A 20,740-nucleotide genomic window follows, 5' to 3' on the forward strand; every position below is an offset into this window, starting at 1 on the left:
TGTAATTAGCTAGCAAATAAAAGAAATGCTGCTCGCCGTAGGGCGATTCAAAAATTTATAAACGTGCGTCGAGGGCAAGGTCGGCGCTAATTAATTCGTGCATAATCTCTGTGCTGAACTAGTTTTCGCAGCTGATGAAAGGCTGCTCTTTGATTTTCCACTGCGAACGCGATACGCGATACAACGCAGACAATGTAATCTGACTATAATTAGGCTGGCGTAACGAGCGAGCGAGCTTGAAACTGACAAACAAAAGTGGAAGTCGCCGTGTGAGAAAAAAAGTATAAAAAAATTATATTATGTCACTTGAAAACAGCGCGTGTGGGAATTCGCTCGAATTGCTGTGGTTTTGCAGCAGGAAATGTTCACGTCATAGATAAATGCTAGATTTCGTTAGCACGGATTTTCGCAGCTTGGTAATTAGTTCATTTTTTACTGTCCAGCTGACAATGAATCACAACACAAGCAGCAGAGATAGTAAAAATATTCAATTTTATAAGTTATTAAAATTTTTTTGTATTTTTGGAAGTAAATACATTCTGATTTTCAATTAAGAGTCAGTGTTCTTAATTAGCATTCAAACTTTGGAACCAGGTTTCTCGAAATTTTGAGCGGCAACCTGGTTTTTTTCTAATTTAGAATATATTTAATGCAGATGAGGAAAAATTTTTTTTAGCACTGATCCACTTTAAATGGTATTATTTCTACACCTCTAAAACATTTAAAAATTCATTTTTTCACATGCAAATAACTATCTAAACTATAAAAGTGGCATGTGCGCCATTGTCTAAAATTAATAGTCTCGCCCTCGCGTCCAAACAATAATAATGAGCATATCTACGGTGCAAACACAATTTAATGATTCAATCGGGCTGTGCAGATTCCGTTCCTTTGTGTGTGGAGCAAGCGGCGGTGAAAGGCTGTATTTGCATTGCATTATGCGATCTGCTTAATGTATTCACGCGCGCGCAAAACAAGCCTCGCAATCACCATGGTACACTGAAAAGCAGTTTGAATTTCTTCAATTGGCCCACGCATTCGTCGCCGTCGCGGCCGCACGCCGCCAAATTGTCTCCACGGCGGTTGCGAAAAACCAGAGCGGCTTGTCGTTATTACGTCTGCGGAAAAAGAGAAATGAGAAATTCCGTGCGGCTGCATAATTATCGTCTAGAGGTTAATTAGTTGACGTAACTTTTCAGTTTTGAGGTAATGATGCGAGCATCTTCCTCTCTAAATCGGGACACTAGCTCTCGCTGCAGGAAGTCGTAAATCGCGGCGTTTGCGTGAGACATACACTTGCGGTGGTCTAGATTTTTGAAACGTGAAGCTGCGTTTCTTGTTGCAAAATTTGATGTTTATTTATAATTACTATAGGAGATATTAATGACCATTTATAAATGCAGTCAATTATCAAATGTGAACAGTTAATAGTTTAAGGATTCGAAATTTCAGGCAATTTTGCAATTTATTGAATTCTAGTGGTGTTACTTTTTCAAATATAGTTCCTATATAGAGAAAGCTAAGTAAGCTACTTGTTCTATGCGCTGTGTACATACGTTTATCAATGTTATAAAGTTCTTCTCATTATTTAAATAGTTTGATTTATTTAATTTTTTTTTGTTATTGCATAACATGAATGAAAATATATGGCGTTTCCAAAGTTATAAAGATGATAAAATGTAAGGTAAATTAAAATTGTAATTTTCGTGTTAATTGTTTATTTTTAATGTAATAGTTCTCAAACAGAAATATTAAGAAATGTTCCATTTTTTCCAGTTTTGCTGGTCTCACTCTGCAAGGCTCAAATTCCTGAGGTAAGTCAACATTTCCTGCACCCTTTTTTCCTGTCTATTGTCGATAAAACCATCTTGCACATTCCCTCTGCCCTTTGCGTCGATGTTTCTCCTCCCTAAGTTTTTTATCCATAGAACTCAACAATTGTTTCTTGCATGCGTTCAGTTAATAGACTACTTAACTGAATAATACAGTATAAAATCAAAGCGTAAAAAGTACCACTCCCACTTGATTGCAGAGTGCACTGTACACCATTATTATTAATAATAATGCATGCCACCCGTTGCGAATGTCAGGCAGTGAAAGTAATGACTCCTTCGTAGTTGCTTTGCCAAACCAACAGCTTGATTTCGACTAATTTAATTTTAGAGCTGCGTCGGCTGTCGGCTCCAAAAATAGACCAGTGCGGTGTCAAAGGTGCAGAAATCCGCGATATTTTGCACCTGTCCCGACGCGCGTGGGAAATCGCGCCTCGAAGAATCAGACTGGCCCAGCAATAATAATGCCGCATGGCTATGTATGAGTGTTTTTATAAAATTGGAGTGCGCGACTGGGGCAATCCGCTGCTCTCTCACATAACTCCCATTAGGACCGGCTGCCTGCTGTTGCGATTGTCGCGTGGAGCAATTTCGCGTTAGTTGATATTAATGTAATACGTATGTGTCGGCGTGCGCGGGGGATCTCATTCGTCGGCGGAGTTAATGAATACGGCAGGTTGTGCGTCGTTGCCAAAGCTGATTACACTCTTGGGCAATGGACGGTCCGAGGCACAACATAATTTTTGTTATTTTGCAATTGCGACAGATTTTAGACTTAAATTATATGAGCTCGTTCTGCCAATTTTTTTGTTGATATTCACACTAAACATATATTTCAAAAAATCAATTCTAATGGATGCGAAGATAAAAAATAAAGTTTTTGTTTTCGAATTGCGGCCAAATTAGAGGTGATTTTTTTTTAATTTAATTTTTTTAAGTGTTCTTTTTCCAAGCAAAGTGGAAGTTGAACTTTTTATAAAAACACAATTCCAAATCAAATCAGAAGATATGGATATGTTTCTTCAAGAAGCAAACAGTTCATGATTTCTCGAGTGGTTTAGCATCCATAGCGAGCGCATAGAAAGGTCCAAATTGCACGCAACTGACAAAGCTTTGGCCGCGACCATCAACGCAGGATTTGAAAATTGCCGTGCAAAATCCTAATATCTCCATTAATTTTGATCGCGGCAGGTGAAAAGAGTGGCTCTAAAAAGAGAAAATAGCCATACACGGCCCATTATAGAGATTATTTTTGTATAAAAAGAAGGGCTTCTTCCGGAGCCGTTAGTTTATTAATAAATAACGACTGCACGAAGGATCCCACACACACACACACACACGCTCGACAGTGCGATTGAAAAGAAAGCTCACCCACAAGCCTATTCATTAATTTCACGTGCTGTGCAAAGAGTAGAGCCGAGTCGGAAAATGCGACGACGATAGTGGAACGATTTTGCCGATTGTAATTACGATCTGGATCACTGCAGCGTCACGCGCGCAATCTGACTTTTGAGAGAGTGACCCCTGGCCCCCGTCAGTTCACCCACACACGTACACATTAAACACAGTGCAGCTCTCGGTATCTCACACAGCAAGATCATCTTTCTTTGCCTCGCGCACGCGGCAATTCCGATCGCAATCCATTTGCCGTCGCGGCAGGTAGGCAGATGCCATTTTTTCTCTGTCGGCCGCTTTCTCTGTCTGAAAGATGATCTGTGGTTTCACTCATACTTATGTAGAAAATGTCCCCATAATATAAATATTGGAATTTATATTTCAATAAATAAATCCAATATCCTATGGTTATCTATTTTGGTTGCCATTTTTGGGCACTTTGTTCGCAAAATCGGGGATTTTTTCTGTTAATTAAATACTTAGGAATCTCAGACATTGCAAAAGGAGGATAAAAACCTATCAGTTTTAAATTTGCAATTATTTTGTCCCTTTTTTCACAGTAATTGTAGCTCAAAAACCCTCACTAATTTTATTTTTCCTCCATGACAGTTTTTCTTTAAATTCTCTTTTCTTCCTTTCTAAGTTGGGCTCAATAATTGCTGTAAATTTTTAGTACAAATTCAACTGGTAAAGATAGCTTGTTAAATTGATGTGACTAATTTTAATGGGTTTTACACAAACGGTACTTGAACTTTATTCTCTCTTTAAAATGGTACCATTTAGTCACAGTCAGTATCTGTAATAGATTTTTGAACTAATTTTCTTCCAAGAATTTGTTAACAAAGCTGTAAAAGTTGACGGAGCTGCTCAAATTTTAGTTTCATGACACGAGTAAGAGCTCTCCTTTCACCGAGTTAATTAATTGTGGGAGCACGAAAGCATTTAAATGGCACACGAGACAAATTACACTCACTGAATAAATCACTATAAACCGACGCAATGGAATAAATATACCCGATTTTGCAGATGAGACGTCGTGTTTTTAGCCGTTAGTTTTGCAACTCATCACGGGCGCAAAGCTCTCTCGGTTCGGCGACGTAATCTCGTTTTCCGCACGTAATTACCATGTTGAGAGATGCAAACAGCAGATTCGCGCACGAGCATGATATTGTTTTCAGCTCTCAAAGTATCAGTGCTTATACATTTACGGCAAATGCACGAATTTGCGATCATTTTCCCACCAAAATCCACGTGCAGGAAAGAGATCTGTCAGCGTTATGAAATTTGATACGCTTACACAGGTCGTGAGAGTCACGCGAGCGATTTCTAGGATTCTTGATTGGTATAATACTCCCTGGAATTCAGTGTTTGTAATTATTCGGGTTTTGCAGAGACCGTCGCTTGGCGCGGACTACGACGATGGCACCACTTTGAACCAAGGCGGAGAAGTTTTCGACTCTGACCCTCTGCTCTACCTGAGTAAAGCAATTCATTATAGATTTACAACAACCCTTTCTAATACCGAATCTCCAGATCTGGGAGGCAGTCCTGGAGTTGACTTTCCCATGTACCGAAAAATTCCAAAGACGTCATTTTCGTGCAAGAACGTCAAGGCTTCCGGCTACTACGCCGACATGGAAACCAACTGCCAAGTATTTAACCGACGCATAAATGTCTAATCAATTACAAAATGAATTTAAATTTAAGGTGTTCCACCTGTGTGAAAACGGCGAGAAGCTGTCCTTCCTCTGTCCCAACGGCACTATTTTCCGTCAGTCGCGGCTGACGTGCGACTGGTGGTACAAAGTGGACTGCGGCACCTCTTTGGAGTTTTACGAGTCAAGCGCCGAGCAGCTGCGTCAGGACAGGACGACACCCAAAGGCGACAAGTCCAGCAGGCCGAGGCCTCTCAACTTTGACGACGATCGCAGTGAGAGCGAAACTTGCGAGTGTTAACCAACAGAAACTAACACTTTAAATTTGCAGAAGTCAACAATCTGGAGTCGCAGGTGTTCGCTGAAACTGGCTCCTTGATCATCAGCCGGCAAAAGAGCGCTAAGAAGTTTTTCGAGAGCAAATCAGTCCCCGTCCCCGCGGAAGTAGCCACCGTGAAGTCGACAGGCCGCTTCGAGGTGAGGAAGCCCAAGCCAAACTCATCGGCTCAGACAACCTTTGGCAACAAGAACAGCATCTACACACCCACCGTTCCACCTATAACCAGCACCACGAGGTCAACCACAACAAGCACTACCACCACCACCGAACCAACAACCACAGAGGTAAAATCAAAATCCTGATGTCTTGGATCTTTTATATTTAGATTAAGGTTTAGAGGCCCAGTGTCCAGTATGGTTAATTAGATGTTATGGTACTTTTAATATGTAATGAATCCAATCAAAGAAAAGGTGACAGGTGACTACCGTCAAGCATTTAAAGTTGTGTGTTCCATAAAAAGATCATGTTCCGATAAACTTATAAATAAATTTTAAATTATTAATATATTAAATTGTCAACAAAATCAATTATTTTTTTTAAATATGTTGAATTTAAAATCTTTAATATATTAAAAACTAATAAAAAAATAAAAACTACTTCCATAACTTTAATATTAAATGTTTGCAAAATTTTATGTATTATAATTAACTCAATGTTGTTGTTTACACGCAGGTTCCCACAACAACCTACGAAATCACCACCTACAGGGAATCTGAGCAGAGGTCAGAAGGAGAATCCCTGCAGGGCAGCCACAGCTCATGGTTCAGCTCGGCCGCCACTGACCCACCTGCCACTGAGTCGGTGAGTTTCGTGTTGAACTTGACTTGAACACGTGAAAAAATTTCCGCCAACATAGAGTGAGTTTGAATGTTCACAGTGGCATACGTGTCAAGATAATTGCTCTATATTCTCATCAGTCTTTAAATCTAGATGTATTGTTTTTACTATTTTTTGTGTCAAGGAAAAATTAAACACGGAATACTAGAACGATTGCTGCATAAAAAAACACAATTTTCAATTATGACCATCATAGTAAAAACTCCTACAGAAAATGAATTTTCAAACAGATACTTCAATCAATACGTACGTTATTATTTTAAATTGAATTGCAAGAAAAATTGCGTTACACCACTTAATAGAATGTTTAAGATAATAATCTAGTTCTTGCTGGTGTTAGCAGCGTCATGTTTCTTAACTGCCCGGGGGCTCAAAATCGCTTTCTGATAAACTTTTAAATTACTCGCTTCAAGTAAGTCTGCTCAGTGGCGTAAATCTGCTAATTTGCCAATCAGCAAATGCTAAACTCTAGCGGCGGTAACCTGTTTCGCCTACACCCAACGTGCATATATCGTGTGAGTGCGTGCACTGCAGAGGTGCACGTGTCCCCACATGACCCGCGGCCGCTTCGCAAATATTCAATCGCCTCTGAGTTGCTCCAATTTTTCACCGAGCCCATGATCTGGTTTGCAGACCATTCCCGAGTTGGTCAACACGCTGCAGAACGAGAGGAGAAGCGACGAGGGCAGGGCTGGAAGGGCGCAGCGCCTGGAGGACGTGCCGCTGGTCGCGAGACCCGAGACCTTGCACTCACTGGCCACTTACTTCGCCGCCGACAATAAGACCAGAGTGGAGCTGGAGAAAATGGTACACTTACACACATGCATGCACTTACGGCGTGCGTATTATTGGCATATTGTTTTATCAACCTGACAAGCAAGCACTGACAAGTTTATTAAATTCGGGATTTATATTCTCGCTTTGGTTGCGCAATGTTTTGATTAGCACACAAAAGCTTTCCTTTGTCGTTCTGCTTCAATGGTTAAGACTAATTTCTGAGCTTTTGAACACCTATACAATAAAGAAAGAGAATGGACTATGTATACCAAATATTAAATTCAAGACACAAGCCACAAAAAATAATCATATTAATCATGAATACCAAAATTATAGGAGAATGAATATGAACTAAAAGGAATTTTACATTTTTCAGCTAATGAGGCTTGAAAGGCTGGTACAGTGTCTGGCCGGTCCGAGATAATTTTCCTTTTAAATTTTTATACTATTAATATTCGATAAATGCGATAAAGCCGGCAGTAAATCTCCCATTCAGCATGCAATGACAATTTTTGAACCTGCAGGTCCCTGAAGATCAAAAAGTTCTGATGGAAAAAATTGTGCGGGAGCAGAAGCAGCTAAATCCATCCCTTGACACCTCCGACCCGAATTTGCGCCAACTGGCTAAGATTTTCAGCAAGGCCCTCACCGACTACCTGCACGACCCTGAATCCTTCCGCGAGACCCTGAGCGCTGTTCACCCCACCCAGCCACCCCTCCCGCTGGTCAGCGACAACTTGCTGCTGGACGAGGACAAGGACGAGGTTCTCGACTTCTCCGACGCGCCGCAAACCAAACCACAACGCCTGGTGACGACCACCCCCAAGCCGTACACTTCTACCACGTTAACCCCTGTGACCGTGCGACGCAACGACGTCGCTACCAAGATCAACGAAATCCTCGACGTGCCCTCGGGCAGGAGGGCTCCGGACGGACTGTTCGTCACGCCGAGCGACTTCGCCAGCCCTCTGGACGCGGAAACGCGCGGATACCTGCCAAGCACCTCTGCAGCCTCGGCGAACCTAGTCGACGCCATTCCCACGCCAACCTCCTTTCCCAACCCCGAAAGCATCCCATTCGACCCACCCTCGTACTACCCCCAGACCCGCGACTACGTCGAAATCGGGTTCCAGCCCTCCCTGTTCCAAGCCCCGACGGGCAGGGGCCTCTTCGAGCCCGCCCCCGGCCTCGACTTGCACCCGAACCAGCCTCCCTACGACGTCAACCATTTCCTCCCCAGTGACCTCAACTCCCTGTCCATCCTGAACATTGAGACCCACCACAGCCCCACCCAGCCACCCGTCTCTGTCTCGGTGCACATCCCCAAGGGCATCGACCACCGGGTGACTATCGTCTCGTCCCCCGAGAACCTCCAGCTCCGTCACCAGCCCTCCGCCCCCTCCTCCTCATCTAGCAACCAAAACCGACCCATGATCAGCAAGCTGCTCTTCCCCCTCCCCTCCGAGTCGCTGGTGTCGGAAGGCACGGCCAGCTTCCCGTCCGACTTCCGTTCCTCCAAGAGCCAGCAGCTGCTGGAGAACACGATCGAGGGCAGTGGCGTCTCCACGCTCGTCACTCAGACCATTCCTTCTCCCACCACCCCAGCCACCACCGTTGAGCCCATCACAGAGTACATCCCGAGTACAAGCGAAGAGCCGACCACAATTCCCACCACCCTTCCCACCACAACGCTACCCCCCACAACCACGGAGGAGATCGTGGCTAGGGCGAGGAAGATCGACGACAAAGCGGACGACTCGAAGCTTGTGTTGCTGCTGCTCAAGAATGGAGCGACCACTCCCGGCCCTGCCACCCCCTTCATCAGCAAAACCATGCTGATTGAGGCTTTGCTCAAGTCCCAACAGGAGAAGGCCGAAGGTAAATGACCTCTTACGTCTTGGGTGTGTTTTAATTTTGGCCTTTTTTTATATCCTCTGTTAAGATGTGCCGCAAACAGGGGTTAACTACGCTGAGACAACAACTGCTTCCGCAAAGCTCGTTAGCAGCACCAATGAAGCTACCACTTACAGGTGAAATTCTAGATTATTATAATTCCATTGATCTGACAAATAGATATAATAAATTATTTTAGACTAATTGTTAGAATAGATCCTAGGAACTCTCAACACTCTTTTGAATCACAGGATAAATTAATCAACTATCCTAATTAAGCAAATATAAACTGTATCATATTTTATGAGAATTTTTGCTATGAATTTACTACAAGTGCTGAGATTAAACCAAGAATGAGCAGTGTTTTCTTTAAAGTTTAGCAAGCATTGCGGTCTGAACCAAAAAAATATTATTTCATTGCTGATATACAGTTATGTAATTTAAAATATTTTAGGAGCGCGAAACATGCTGAAATCCTGCAGAGGATCCAGTCGGAGATCGCGAAGAAAGAGCAGGAGCAGTCGACGTCCGAGACGCTGCCAGAGGCCAACTCCTTGGTCACGAACAGCAACGGCGCACAACAGGAGAGGACGGCGCGAGGGAGTCTCAACCACTCGGACTCAAGGGCCCTCGATATCCTCAAGTCTCTCTACTCGCTTGCGTCGAGGTGGATATAATAGACGTCGCTCCAAAATTACTAATTTATCGCGTTTGCTGTTGCTGCAATTATCCTTAATCTGATGCCGAATCAGCTATGCTAATTTCGGACTTTGAAAGTGAAATCGATCGACCGCGCGCTGACAAACGCAGTCGATATCGATTAGGCGTATAGAGATTTGAAATGCGTCGTTTGGTTTGCGCTCGGCAAACCACGATGACGCATTTCGTGACCTGGGAAATCTCAACTTTGTATCATGTCTGTGCCTTGGAAAGTTGGTGTGGCTGATGATGATTTTTTTCTGAAATAACGAGTGCGAGTTGCTATGAATGGATTAGTTGAAGTGCATGAGTCCGCTGCGCGTGCTCCACGAACAAGTGTCATTTTAGTGAAAATAGAATTATCATTAATTAAAATTAAAAGTGTCTCAATTTATGTAATAGGAACGATTATTGGCTGCAGGTTTAAATTTGTTAAGGTTCAAGCAATATACTGTAGAAATAAAATATGTAGATGTTAATTTTGCATTTTGAAATACATTTATACATACTTTGGGATGATATCTGTAGAAAATCTTTGGTGCTTTTGCTTTATGTATAGTATACGATACTGAGAATGTATTTTGCATACTTTGGATACTTTGAATAAAGATTGTATAATTTTAAAAATTAATATTCGCAGTTATTATTTTGAATTTATATATTACTTCTGGATATTAAAAAATAACAGTAGAAGAGACATACTTGTTTGAGTCATGATAAGATACGATTTTTATAATTCGAAATAGTCGATTATTTTGAGACTTTTTACTGTGAAAATTAGACATTTTAGACGATTTCTGGGCCGCTTTATACGGTTTAAGACATCGTTTAAAATTTAACACTTTTGCTAAAAAATCTTAATGCTCTTATTGAATCGGCACCAAAAAAACAAGAAGTGGATTGATTGGAAAGATATGTGAAATGATGCGTGAAGCAAAAGGTTTATGCAATCTTCCTTGCCAATTTAGAAGATTTTGGCAGTTTAAGACGATTTAAGAAAAGTTAAAATTGCATAATACTGCATGATTCGTTCTCATTATTTGATGGTCCCGCAACGATTGCAAGATCAGAAAAAATAAGTCGATCGTTTAAATTACCCCCTAGTGTATGATCAAGAGTTGCGAGTTGTTATGGTGATTCATATTTAGGTCAAACTTGCTAAAACATTATAAAAATGTACGACTGCCGAAGCGATGATTTTAAATAATTGGATTACCCAGTTACATAAAATATACAATATTTAATTGGTCTAGATTTTTTTCTCGCTCCTTTGTCTCGAATTAATAAGAAAAATTAAAAAAGATGTGTATATTTGTCAAGTGTTTGTTCAAATTTCCAGGTGAATGTTTTTTTACCTTTTTTAAAAATATTTTAAAACAATTTGATCTGAACATAATCGTATCAACGCAAAATAATTGAAAGTGAGAAAGAGATGAAATCAAATTATTGGTAGCTTTTGTGTTCAATAAATTATTTATTCATGGTTTAATAAATTAGTAGGGGTGGGCAACAGCGGGGGCGTTGTAGTGTCCGTGGCCGACGGCGAGGGGAGCAGCATAAGCGGCACGGGCCAGGGGAGCGGCATAGGCCAGGGGAGCGTGGGCGATGGGGGCGGCGTAGGCGTGGGCGACGGGAGCGTAGGCGTGAGCGACGGGGGTGGCGACCTTGGTGACGACGTGAGCGTTGAGGGCCTCCTTGCGGACGACGGCGTTGAATCCGTTGATGGGGTCGGCGGTGTAGTCGACGGTACGACGGGTGCCGTCGGGCTCAACAAGGGAGTAAGATCCCTGGACGACATCTCCGTCGCGGGTCTCGTGCTGGCTCTTGCTGTCGCCGGTCAGGGCATCCTGAACGTCGTAGGCGTAAGAGTACTGGGGATGAGGGTCGTAGTCGGCGTTGACGGCAACGGCGGCCTTGGCGAGCACGGGGGCGGCGGCATAGGTGGCCACGGGGGCGAGCACGCCAGCGCGGGCGACGGCGATCAGGGCGGCGAGGGCGACGAACTGCGGGTTAGAATAGAAAAATTAATAAGAAACCATTCATTTTTAAATCTGATTTGAAATTTCAGTGGTGCCAAAACTAAAAGACACGACTGGACTCACTTTGAATGCCATGTTGACTTGTGTATCGTTCTGCTGTGAATGATGCTGTCTGGAAGGACCGCGCCACTTTTATAGTCGGTCGCGTGCGTAACCCTGGCCGTGTGCGGTGGTGGGCTGCCATTATCTAACCCTGCCTGCTGCATAAAGCACGCAGGCAGCCGCCCGAAGGGCCGCTGCTCGCCGAGAGAGAGCCTAAGTCAAGGCGGCCTTGCCACACCTTCAGCGGGCAACCTTAGGCAGGGAGGGGCCACGTCGGTGGCTCGACTCCGCCAAATATTAGTTTATGTAACGCCAGGCTGGCCGGCCGGGGCCAGCCTCCTACACCATCGGGACGTCGCCACGTTTCTGCCGGGCTAATATTTGGGTCACAGCATTGACAATTGGCCGACGCCGCGAAATCAGATCTGCGTGCCGCAAGGAGCAGCTTTTTATGACATCGGATGTGGGAAATACCTCAGTTTCTTGTTCCGCTGCAGATGCCCTGCTGCGCCGTGAGGAAACGATCGCACTGACATTGGAGAGGTTGCCCTTCAATTTGGTGCAATTATTGAAAACGGCCGCGTTCGTGTGATGTGATGCAAGGTCTGCCGAAAGATATGTTGTCTATGCATGCCTAACGCTACCACAAAAGGCAGCGGTTCCTATTCTCCCACAGAACTAATGACGGATGACCCTGCATCTGCGTTTTTGCGGTGATGCAAACGTTTGCTTCTTTTAATATTCATCTTGATTAGATCGGATAAACGGGCAAAATCATAATGCTCGCGTTGATTGATGTGCATTGTTCAGGAATTCTGCTAATTGCCTCAAGGATCAATTTTTAATGAATCCTAGAGCATATTCCTATAGCTCATCTAGCAATTAATTATGCTGCGTTGACCCGCGGTAGCTCGATCTTCAATATTAATTTGAAAGTCTGAATCGTGGTGTTGAAAATGTTGCTTAAGACCTCTTTATTTAAACTATGCACATGATTAAAAAAATTAGAATTGTCTAGTTTCAAAATATTATCGTTTTATTACTAGTCTACCGGTACAGATTGTTAAAATTTGTTGGATGTATAGCTTCTACATATTAAATATTTTTCATTGCTCCAGTTTGCACCGAAATATTTTTAATTATTTCCCAACAATTACCAGTCCAGTTGTGAAGTTTTCAGATCAACCCTTATCCTAATTAAAGATCTCTACAGTTGATTTTATGACTGTGAAACCCAGTCTCTGTTGCAAAACGAAAAACGATTATTAGTTTAAAAAGACATGCACCTGCCAAAATATAGATAATATTTATATAAAATACGTGCGTTTACGTGACCGGCTGCATCAATCATCAAATTCAACAAAATAACTCACTTTGAGCCAAGAATTGTATAGGTCGTTCATCAAAATCAAATGAGCGCGTTGCATCACGTTGGTGGCATGATATAGTGCTGCGGTGAAAAATCTGAAATCACGGCAAATGTTGAGTAATTCGATATTTTTTTATTCAATCATTATCTTACAAGTGTAAGCAGCTGCACATAAAAAATAAAATTAACCGAATTAGCAACAGTTGATTGGTTTAAAAAGCTGGCTTTTCTTAATATCCAGATGTCACGTACTCAAGCGAATCATAAAATGTTTACAGTAGTTGATATGATTTTTTTTATTGCCATCATTAAACAGATGAAATCAAATTAACACCATAAAATACAATAAATATATCACGATCGCAACGCGATGAAATCCAATACGGAATCCAAATTATTTCCCGCGAGCGTAATTCGAATAACTTTATTACCTTGGTCGCATTGAGGGCCACAACACGGCCTCTTGGCTATGCAAAAAGCGTATCAAATATATGTATGTGCCATTCTCAGAGAGGCACGCTACCATAATAGCAGCAAATATGAAATTAACTATAGGCGCTAGAAAAACTACAATTTGCTCCAAATTCCAAATTACTTGTTTCGTTTTGTGCCAAATTTCGGCATTTAATATAAACCCCACATGTTTCTAAAAATAAATTTGATTTTATTGTAAAATTGGTGCCAAATTTTGTCATTTAGTTCAAAATTCGGGAAATTAGCTTTCTTTTCGGTATATTTGTAAATATTTTCGTTGTTTTTTTTTTTAATTTTTGTGCATAATTTGTTTTCATGGCAACATTTTTGCCTAAAATAATTTAAGATTTTTAGTGACTGCAAATGATTTCTATCAAACGGTACATATCCCATTCCTGGTTACTTATATTTATTTGTTAATTGAAAACGATAAAAGAACTATACAAATTTATGAAAGTAAGAAAATTGAATAATAATCCAGTTTTTAAATAGAGAAGCATATAATAGCCGTCGTTTGGATACTGGACAGGTTAAGGCGTTGAAAGTGAGAGCGGAATGCCAATCATAAATTGTAATTCCAACGCTCGCGACGTGTGAGTGCGACGCAATAGCGCAAACTCACACAAAAGAGCAGCAACTGTTGTTATAAAATCGTAAATAATTGGGTACAGCAGAGTGGAATATCCACTCGGCTCATGGCTTTATTACGAGCAGCTCTCGTATTGTGTTGCGCTCTGAAATTAGATTAATTGTGTTAGATAAGGCGCTCAGGATTAAATCGGGCTAAAGGTGAGCGGGGAACAAATTCTGTCTCGGTGCAATTGCAGTTGTTCGAAATGAACGTGATTAATCGCCTACCCCTCTAATTTGAAAGATTGGCTGTTCACAGCGCGTCACGGCCGTGCGAGTTGCACAACTCACACTATAGGGGAGCTCAAAAATTCTGAAATCAAGTGAGAGACAATTTTAAGATCAAGTAAAGTCAAATTACGTATAACGTATCGGAAATATTATTGGAAAACATATTAAGCTCGACAATATAGTTTTATTTCAAAAGGAGAATGCAAATGTATATTTCTGCCACTTCATCGTTAGCATTTTACGATCGCAAATCGTGAATTGAAAATATTCCATGAGCATTGAGAGTGATTAATTCATTTAGAACGGTGAATTGGTCAAGGATAATTCAAGCACTCTTTCGTGACCTGTAAATGTATTGCGAATTTTAACAAATTTTTAAACTTCATTTTGATTTTTTGAGGTCAGTACAGAAAGAGTTACGAAACTCCGAATGCGAATTCATTTAAAGTTTTAAATCTACACCTGAATCTATTTTTAATTTAGTGACCAGTTTCTCGTTTTGCACCTCAGACAGATTTATATCTCGGCTGGCCATTAGCCCAATTATAAATAGGAGGAGCGCAGTACGGTCCAAAGTGGTTGACCTTTCCTTGGTTCAGTCTCCCTCGGAATTTTGCGATTCAATGGAACGCAAAAGATTTTTACTTATTTTTTAACAATAGTCCTTACCAATTTTAATACCAATGCAGGAAAGTATATTTTGAAACCATAATGTTTTCATACATATTTTCTGAAAATATTTTAGAATAATTAAAAATTTTACAATCACTTTTATTGGAAAAAATATATAGCAGAAATCTCCTATTTTAAAAGAATGCAAGTGAAATAAAATAAAAAAAAATGCGATTCTATTTGAGAACGAGAGAGTAAAAATTGGAAAGCTTCAGTAAATTCAACACAATATCTAGACTGCTTTCGATTTCACTTTCATTGAGTGCTTGCAACACGCTCGACACGCCCACCTCGCGGGTTGCATACCTCCGTGCTTCTCAGTGATTTCAACAGCCGAAGCACCTATCTCGCATGTCGACCGGTAATGAAATTTTATAATTGCTAGCAGCATCGTTGAAAACAGTAATATGGTCGGCACTTCGAGGCGTCAGAAAAAATTCAATGTGCAGTAAAAGATAATGACTCTATAACGATTTGCATCATTTTACAATACGTACACACTTATTAAAATAAAAAAATCTCGTCATTTATTGTGATGCAAGAGGGATATCTCATCTCTCGCAATTTAATGAACAATATTTTATGAGAGCCACGTTTGAAAATGAACGCAGGAACCGCAAGAGTAAGATTTATTGCGGCTAAATCACGCATTCTGCGACTGCAGAGAATATAAATGTGCGCACTCAATCGAGCTTGTAAATTCCAAATATACTCACCAAATTTATTACTCTTACAGGTGCCAGCTTTTTATAAAATGTATTCATATTTGCGAAAAGGAAACTGGTGGCATCAAGCCAAAATAAACCGCATCCCCGGATTTACTTTCTTTTCAAACAGTGTGGATTTACAGTACATGTGTGCGTACAATGAACTTTCAGCAAAAGGAAATTGAATTCTGTTGGTCAAGTGAAAAAACATCCGTGTCTTTCATGTTTATGCAATACTTTATTGTTGTATTTGATTTACAAGCACAGCAAATTGAAGCTCCGCTGGACAAAATACAAAAAGTACAAATTATTTTTATAAATTAAGAAGCAAAATATTTTCTGTACAGTTGCATGATCGCAAAGTAAAAAATCTACAAACGCCTGAATGGTGGTTGAGTTTTTGATTAGGATCCTAGCTCTAAATTATGCCTCTAATTTTAAGGTAACATCATTGTAAAAAATGGTAACTATTCAAAATCACAAATATTGGTAACTTTCATTTTGTGTGTTAGTTGAGCTTCAGACGGATAATGGCTCAGTCAAATATGCGGACGAAAGGCGGGAATTAATATTAAATTGGCGATGTTCCCGCGGCCCTCGAGTTCTCCCGCTTTTTAGTAAGGTGGCAGATATTCGCGGTTGGGGGGAGTTACGGGGTCGTCGCCTTGGTTGTAGCCCTGGTTGGAAACCTGGTTTGGTCTGGTTCCTTGGCCGGAGTTGTTGGACTGTCCAAATCCACTCTGGCTGGGGCCGGTCTGGCCGAAGCTGCCCTGGCTGGGTCCAGTCTGCGAAGAAGGTCCCTGGCTAGGACCGGTCTGGCTGAAGCTTCCCTGGCTAGGGCCGGTCTGGCTGAAACCACCTTGGCTGGGCCCGGTCTGGCTGAATCCTCCCTGGCTGGGACCGGTCTGCGAAGAAGGTCCTTGGCTGGGGCCGGATTGGCTGAAGCTTCCCTGGCTAGGGCCGGATTGGCTGAAGCTTCCCTGGCTAGGGCCGGACTGGCTGAAACCACCTTGGTTACCTCCAGACTGAGAAGATCCTTGGTTCTGGTTAGCAGACTGGCTTCCGTCCTGAGAGTAGTCGTAGATGTTAGCGTTGTTTTCAAACAGGCTGGGAGCGGTGCTGCAGTCGAAGTCTGACCACCAGACGCACACGAGGTAACCTTGATGGAAGATGGTTCCGTTGGGGCAGAGGAAGTCGAAGGTGCGGTTGTTAGAGCAGACATGGAAAACCTGGCAACGGGTTTCGACATCAGCGTAGTATCCAGGCCACTGTTGGTCAGAGCACTTGAAGGAAGTGGTAGGGATTGAGGTCAGGATGGGGTAATCGGTGTCGGGAGTGCCTGGGATCGCCGAGTAGTCGCCACCGTCGTAGCTGCCATCATCGTTGCCACCAGAGGAAGAAGCTCCACCAGCAGAGGATCCAAAGTTGTTAGAGCCACCAGAGGAAGGTCCAAAGTTGCTGGAGCCGCCGGTGGAGGATCCAAAGTTGTTTGAACCACCGGATGAAGGTCCAAAGCTGCTAGATCCACCCTGGGAAGAGCCAAAGTTGTTTGAACCACCGGATGAAGGTCCGACGCTGCTAGATCCACCCTGAGGAGAGCCAAAGTTGTTGTTAGAACCACCGAAAGACGATTGGCCAGCGGCGGGAACAGGACGGCTTCCAGATGATCCACTTGAGGATGGCCCAGAGATAAAGCTTCCAGTGTTGGATCCAGACGGTCCGGTGCTGGAGAAGGAGCCAGCACTGATGCTGGAAGGTCCAGAGGGAACGTTGATGGCGCCGAAGCTGCTGGATTGCTGAGATCCGCCAACTGATCCCTGGCTGAAGGTTGTTCCGAAGGGAATATTGGTGGTCGTGTCCGAGTTGAAATCATCGCTCGCGGTGAATCCAGTAGTAGGGGCAGCGCTTCCAGGAGTCGGATACTTGTATCCGGTGTTCTGAGCGTTCTGGTTTGAGTTGAATCCCTGGTTGTTGTTGCCGAACTGGTTCTGAGGGCGACTGACTTGGTTCGAAGGACGACCACCCTGCTGGTATCCACCCTGCTGAGGCCTGGAGGCCTGTTGAGGCCTAGAACCTTGTTGAGGAGCATCGTTGCTGGTGAAGGATGAGCCAGTGTTCTGCGGCCTCTGGACGTTGTTTTGTGGCCGTTGGCCGCCGGTTGTCTGCTTGTTGCCAGTGTTGAAGCCCTGGTTTGGTTTCGGGTAATCGTAGCCTTTCTGCGCCAAAGCTGTGGCCACGCACAGCGCTAGAAAATATAAAACCAAATTATTATTTTTCAAATGTGTGTTTACTGTCGGTTCATAGAGAAGAGAAAGAAATTGATTAAGACGGGTTTTAGTTCCCTAGTTTGCCTTTGAATCATTCATGTGCAATTAGAACTGTTTGTAAATTAATGCAATTTTAAAATTAAATGTTCTTCTAAAGGAATAGTATTTAATGCCAAATATTTATTTGATCCATCTCAATAAAAATTATATTTAGACTACCATTACTAAACATTTGACAAATTTTTAACGGCAATACTTTAAATAAAATAGGGAAAACACAGTTTAGGACCAGGTTGACGCCAAAAGTTTTGCAGGTAAAACTGCTAGTGCTGATGAGGCCTGAGGAGCCGAACCAGCAGAAACTGTATTCCCTCCTCATTGTTAATATTTATCCGCGCACAAATAAGAACAATTAATTTTATTTTTTCTAGTTAAGACATAATTGCAATGTTGAATTGGTATCGGTGGCTTTGAATTCAATGTTCTGAAACATTATTTTAAGAAGCCGACATAGGCTGTAAAATAAAAGTGATGCCTCCCACAATTGTGCTTTCCACTCCTGTGGCTATTTTAAGAGCAAAATTTCCTAAGAAAGGTGAAAACATTGTTTCCAAATACATTAATCTACATCCTTTACTCAAAATAAGTAGGCCAATTCTATGCAAATTGGGATGCGTAACGCAGGCAAGGTCTCGGTGTGAGGCAGAGTCAAAACAAGCATTGGAATTGATGTGCAGCGTTGAAGGCAGAGCGTAATTAATTTGTCTGCAGCTGAGTGCAACGCTCATTTGGTATTCACAGACACACGCCATACGACCGGAGATGTTCGCAAGAGGGAGAAGAAAGGAGTGGAAGCGAGCGACTCTCACTGCGATAATCAAGCAGGTGAATGAGCCTATGTGTATGTGTGTGTGAATGAGGCTGTATCGCTGCGTGTATCTTATGTAATTCCGAATACTCGCCGAGTACAGAAATTACTCCACTGCCTGAGATTTGCATGCATTGTTTCGCGTGTGTGCAGCGCGCGCGAGCGCGGACCTTCTCATTTAGGCTTAATTAACTCGCTCTTGCGGCGCGGCTGTTGTAAAACACAGTCACATCGATATCTTACATTGTTCGAGAGGGAGACCTTGCAGGGTTCATGGGACGCGATCTTCGCGACGATTGTGTGTGCGCGCGCTCGCCAATTTGGTGCAAATTGGCGAACCAAATCGGGAATTAGATGTAATCGAGTGCTACTCACCGAGGATGAGAGGAGCGTATTTCATGGCTTCTGCTGGATCACAGTCCCTCTGTCTCAAGTGTCTCTGCCTGAAATTGCCGCGATTGTGAAACATTGTTAGAACCAATTTTCCCAAACCAACCTACGTGAGAAAATTTGTACCCATCGACTATCGAAAAATAATATAAATAGGTTAGCCAAGCTTGCAGAATGCTACCAAACATGGAAAATGTGATATTAATTTAGTTAAATAAAAGATCTGACCATACGATACTTAAATTTTCTGATATACCTTTTAAAAGAAAGAATTAGAAAAATCACTTGCAGGATATTTTATAAAACTAATCAATTACGAAATTTCTCTTATTCTCTGCTACACTAACCTGAATAATCAAAACGAATTTTTAAATAATCAAGCAATATAAATTTGGCTACTCAAGTTGGGTTAATTAATTCGGGAAAAAATGTAAATCTTCTGCTGATTAAATAATCGGACTTGTCTTTGTTTTATCAAAGCTGGGATTTAATTTTCTCGACGTGCTTCGGCTCCAACTGGTGCCCTAGTCATGAAGGGGTCCCATCATGTAGAATCTCAGTTACTAAGTTGGAGCCGAAAAATATCGAGGAAAATATCAATTTTCAAACCACGAGTCCAGTTACTTAATCCGCAGAAATGCCTTCCTCAAGTGAAAACACCTTTAAGAAAAATATTTGTTTTAAGAGCACTATGAACTTTGTTCATTTCTTCAAATGAAATATTTAACGTCTTGGGTGCATTTAAAATTAACATAATAGACCAAATTTTGAGCAACATTATTTTTAAGCATCCCATCGTTGTTAAAATACCTTAACAATGTGATTGCTACAGTTAGAAAATATTTAAAGTGAATGTTAAAAAAAACATAACAAAATTCAGAATTAGAAATCTAAGTGTTCACGTGCAAAGAGATTTTATGGAACGTCTTAAAACACTAAAATAAACATTTTGAATATTTTCAAGGCAGGACTAATGAGTGCTGCATAAAAATTCCAAGTTAAATAAAACTGGGAACGTCTCTGCTGTTACTCACTTGTTGGATGTGCAGATGGAGTGTATAGAAGAGGCAAGAGGAGGATGCACTACTGATGGTGGTCCACGGCCCCGACGGCTTTTTATATCGGGCTTCCCTTACCACTAGAAGTGGATGGTCGACGTCGGTGGTGGCAGGCGGCTCGTCGCTGGTTCGCTAAGGTTACCGCAGACAGAAAGTGAAATGATGCGCAGGAGGTGCTCTATCTGCCTGCCAAGATACATTTACACGTAACACACCAAGTCACGCTCCTTCATAATATTATTATCTCGCTCGCATCACCCCGTGGCCCTGCAAGCACATAATAATTGCACTTTTCGCGTATGATCCGCTCTTGCTCATTATCCTAGCGTTAATTATCAATCGCCTTTAGAAGGGAACTGACGTTCAGGAAGGCACGTCAAATCTTCTCCCGTCGATCGGAAGATTTTATGCCCGGCGCCGAGAGTGAACATATTTCGCCGCTGCCGACACTCGTGAAATTGATAGAATCAGTAATTGCGTCTGCAAAACGAAATTCCATTTTGCTGGCGAGTGATGAGCCAGTTGGAGGGAATTTGGCGTGCGTTGTGGTTGCCGATTTATGCTA

General features: G+C 42.1%; 3 protein-coding genes across 4 annotated transcripts in view; 1 reads left to right on the forward strand and 2 right to left on the reverse strand.

The window, feature by feature from the left end:
- The window catches only part of LOC135947681 (mucin-2-like), a 29,142-nt gene extending 19,083 nt beyond the window's left edge, over nucleotides 1–10,059 (forward strand). Inside the window, exons 3-12 of the mRNA XM_065496574.1 lie at nucleotides 1,777–1,814; nucleotides 4,619–4,706; nucleotides 4,761–4,879; nucleotides 4,935–5,157; nucleotides 5,214–5,506; nucleotides 5,895–6,023; nucleotides 6,693–6,866; nucleotides 7,361–8,714; nucleotides 8,779–8,866; nucleotides 9,184–10,059. Coding sequence (XP_065352646.1) covers nucleotides 1,777–1,814; nucleotides 4,619–4,706; nucleotides 4,761–4,879; nucleotides 4,935–5,157; nucleotides 5,214–5,506; nucleotides 5,895–6,023; nucleotides 6,693–6,866; nucleotides 7,361–8,714; nucleotides 8,779–8,866; nucleotides 9,184–9,406 — 2,729 coding nt within the window. The 3' untranslated portion in view covers nucleotides 9,407–10,059. The remainder of the gene's footprint in view (nucleotides 1–1,776; nucleotides 1,815–4,618; nucleotides 4,707–4,760; nucleotides 4,880–4,934; nucleotides 5,158–5,213; nucleotides 5,507–5,894; nucleotides 6,024–6,692; nucleotides 6,867–7,360; nucleotides 8,715–8,778; nucleotides 8,867–9,183) is intronic.
- An 823-nt stretch (nucleotides 10,060–10,882) lies between these two features.
- LOC135947682 (larval cuticle protein A2B-like) lies at nucleotides 10,883–11,692 on the reverse strand. The gene is made up of 2 exons (XM_065496575.1): nucleotides 11,531–11,692; nucleotides 10,883–11,431 (listed from the first exon to the last, which is right to left on the reverse strand). Exons 1-2 carry the CDS (start codon nucleotides 11,540–11,542, stop codon nucleotides 10,922–10,924), a joined length of 522 nt encoding a protein of 173 aa, XP_065352647.1. The 5' UTR covers nucleotides 11,543–11,692; the 3' UTR covers nucleotides 10,883–10,921.
- A 4,118-nt stretch (nucleotides 11,693–15,810) lies between these two features.
- On the reverse strand, nucleotides 15,811–20,282 carry LOC135948036 (secreted protein C-like). 2 transcript variants are annotated; one of them, XM_065497091.1, is made up of 3 exons: nucleotides 20,152–20,282; nucleotides 19,103–19,170; nucleotides 15,811–17,837 (listed from the first exon to the last, which is right to left on the reverse strand). In XM_065497091.1, the coding sequence occupies exons 2-3, from the start codon at nucleotides 19,125–19,127 to the stop codon at nucleotides 16,207–16,209; spliced, it is 1,656 nt and encodes a 551-aa protein (XP_065353163.1). In that variant the 5' UTR covers nucleotides 19,128–19,170; nucleotides 20,152–20,282; the 3' UTR covers nucleotides 15,811–16,206. The 2 variants fall into 2 exon arrangements, with proteins under 2 accessions (XP_065353163.1, XP_065353164.1); XM_065497092.1 differs by having other exon boundaries at nucleotides 20,148–20,206.
- Nucleotides 20,283–20,740: the final 458 nt, after the last annotated feature.

This window comes from Cloeon dipterum, chromosome 1 (genome assembly GCF_949628265.1).
Source record: "Cloeon dipterum chromosome 1, ieCloDipt1.1, whole genome shotgun sequence".
Taxonomy (NCBI): Eukaryota; Metazoa; Arthropoda; class Insecta; order Ephemeroptera; family Baetidae; genus Cloeon; species Cloeon dipterum.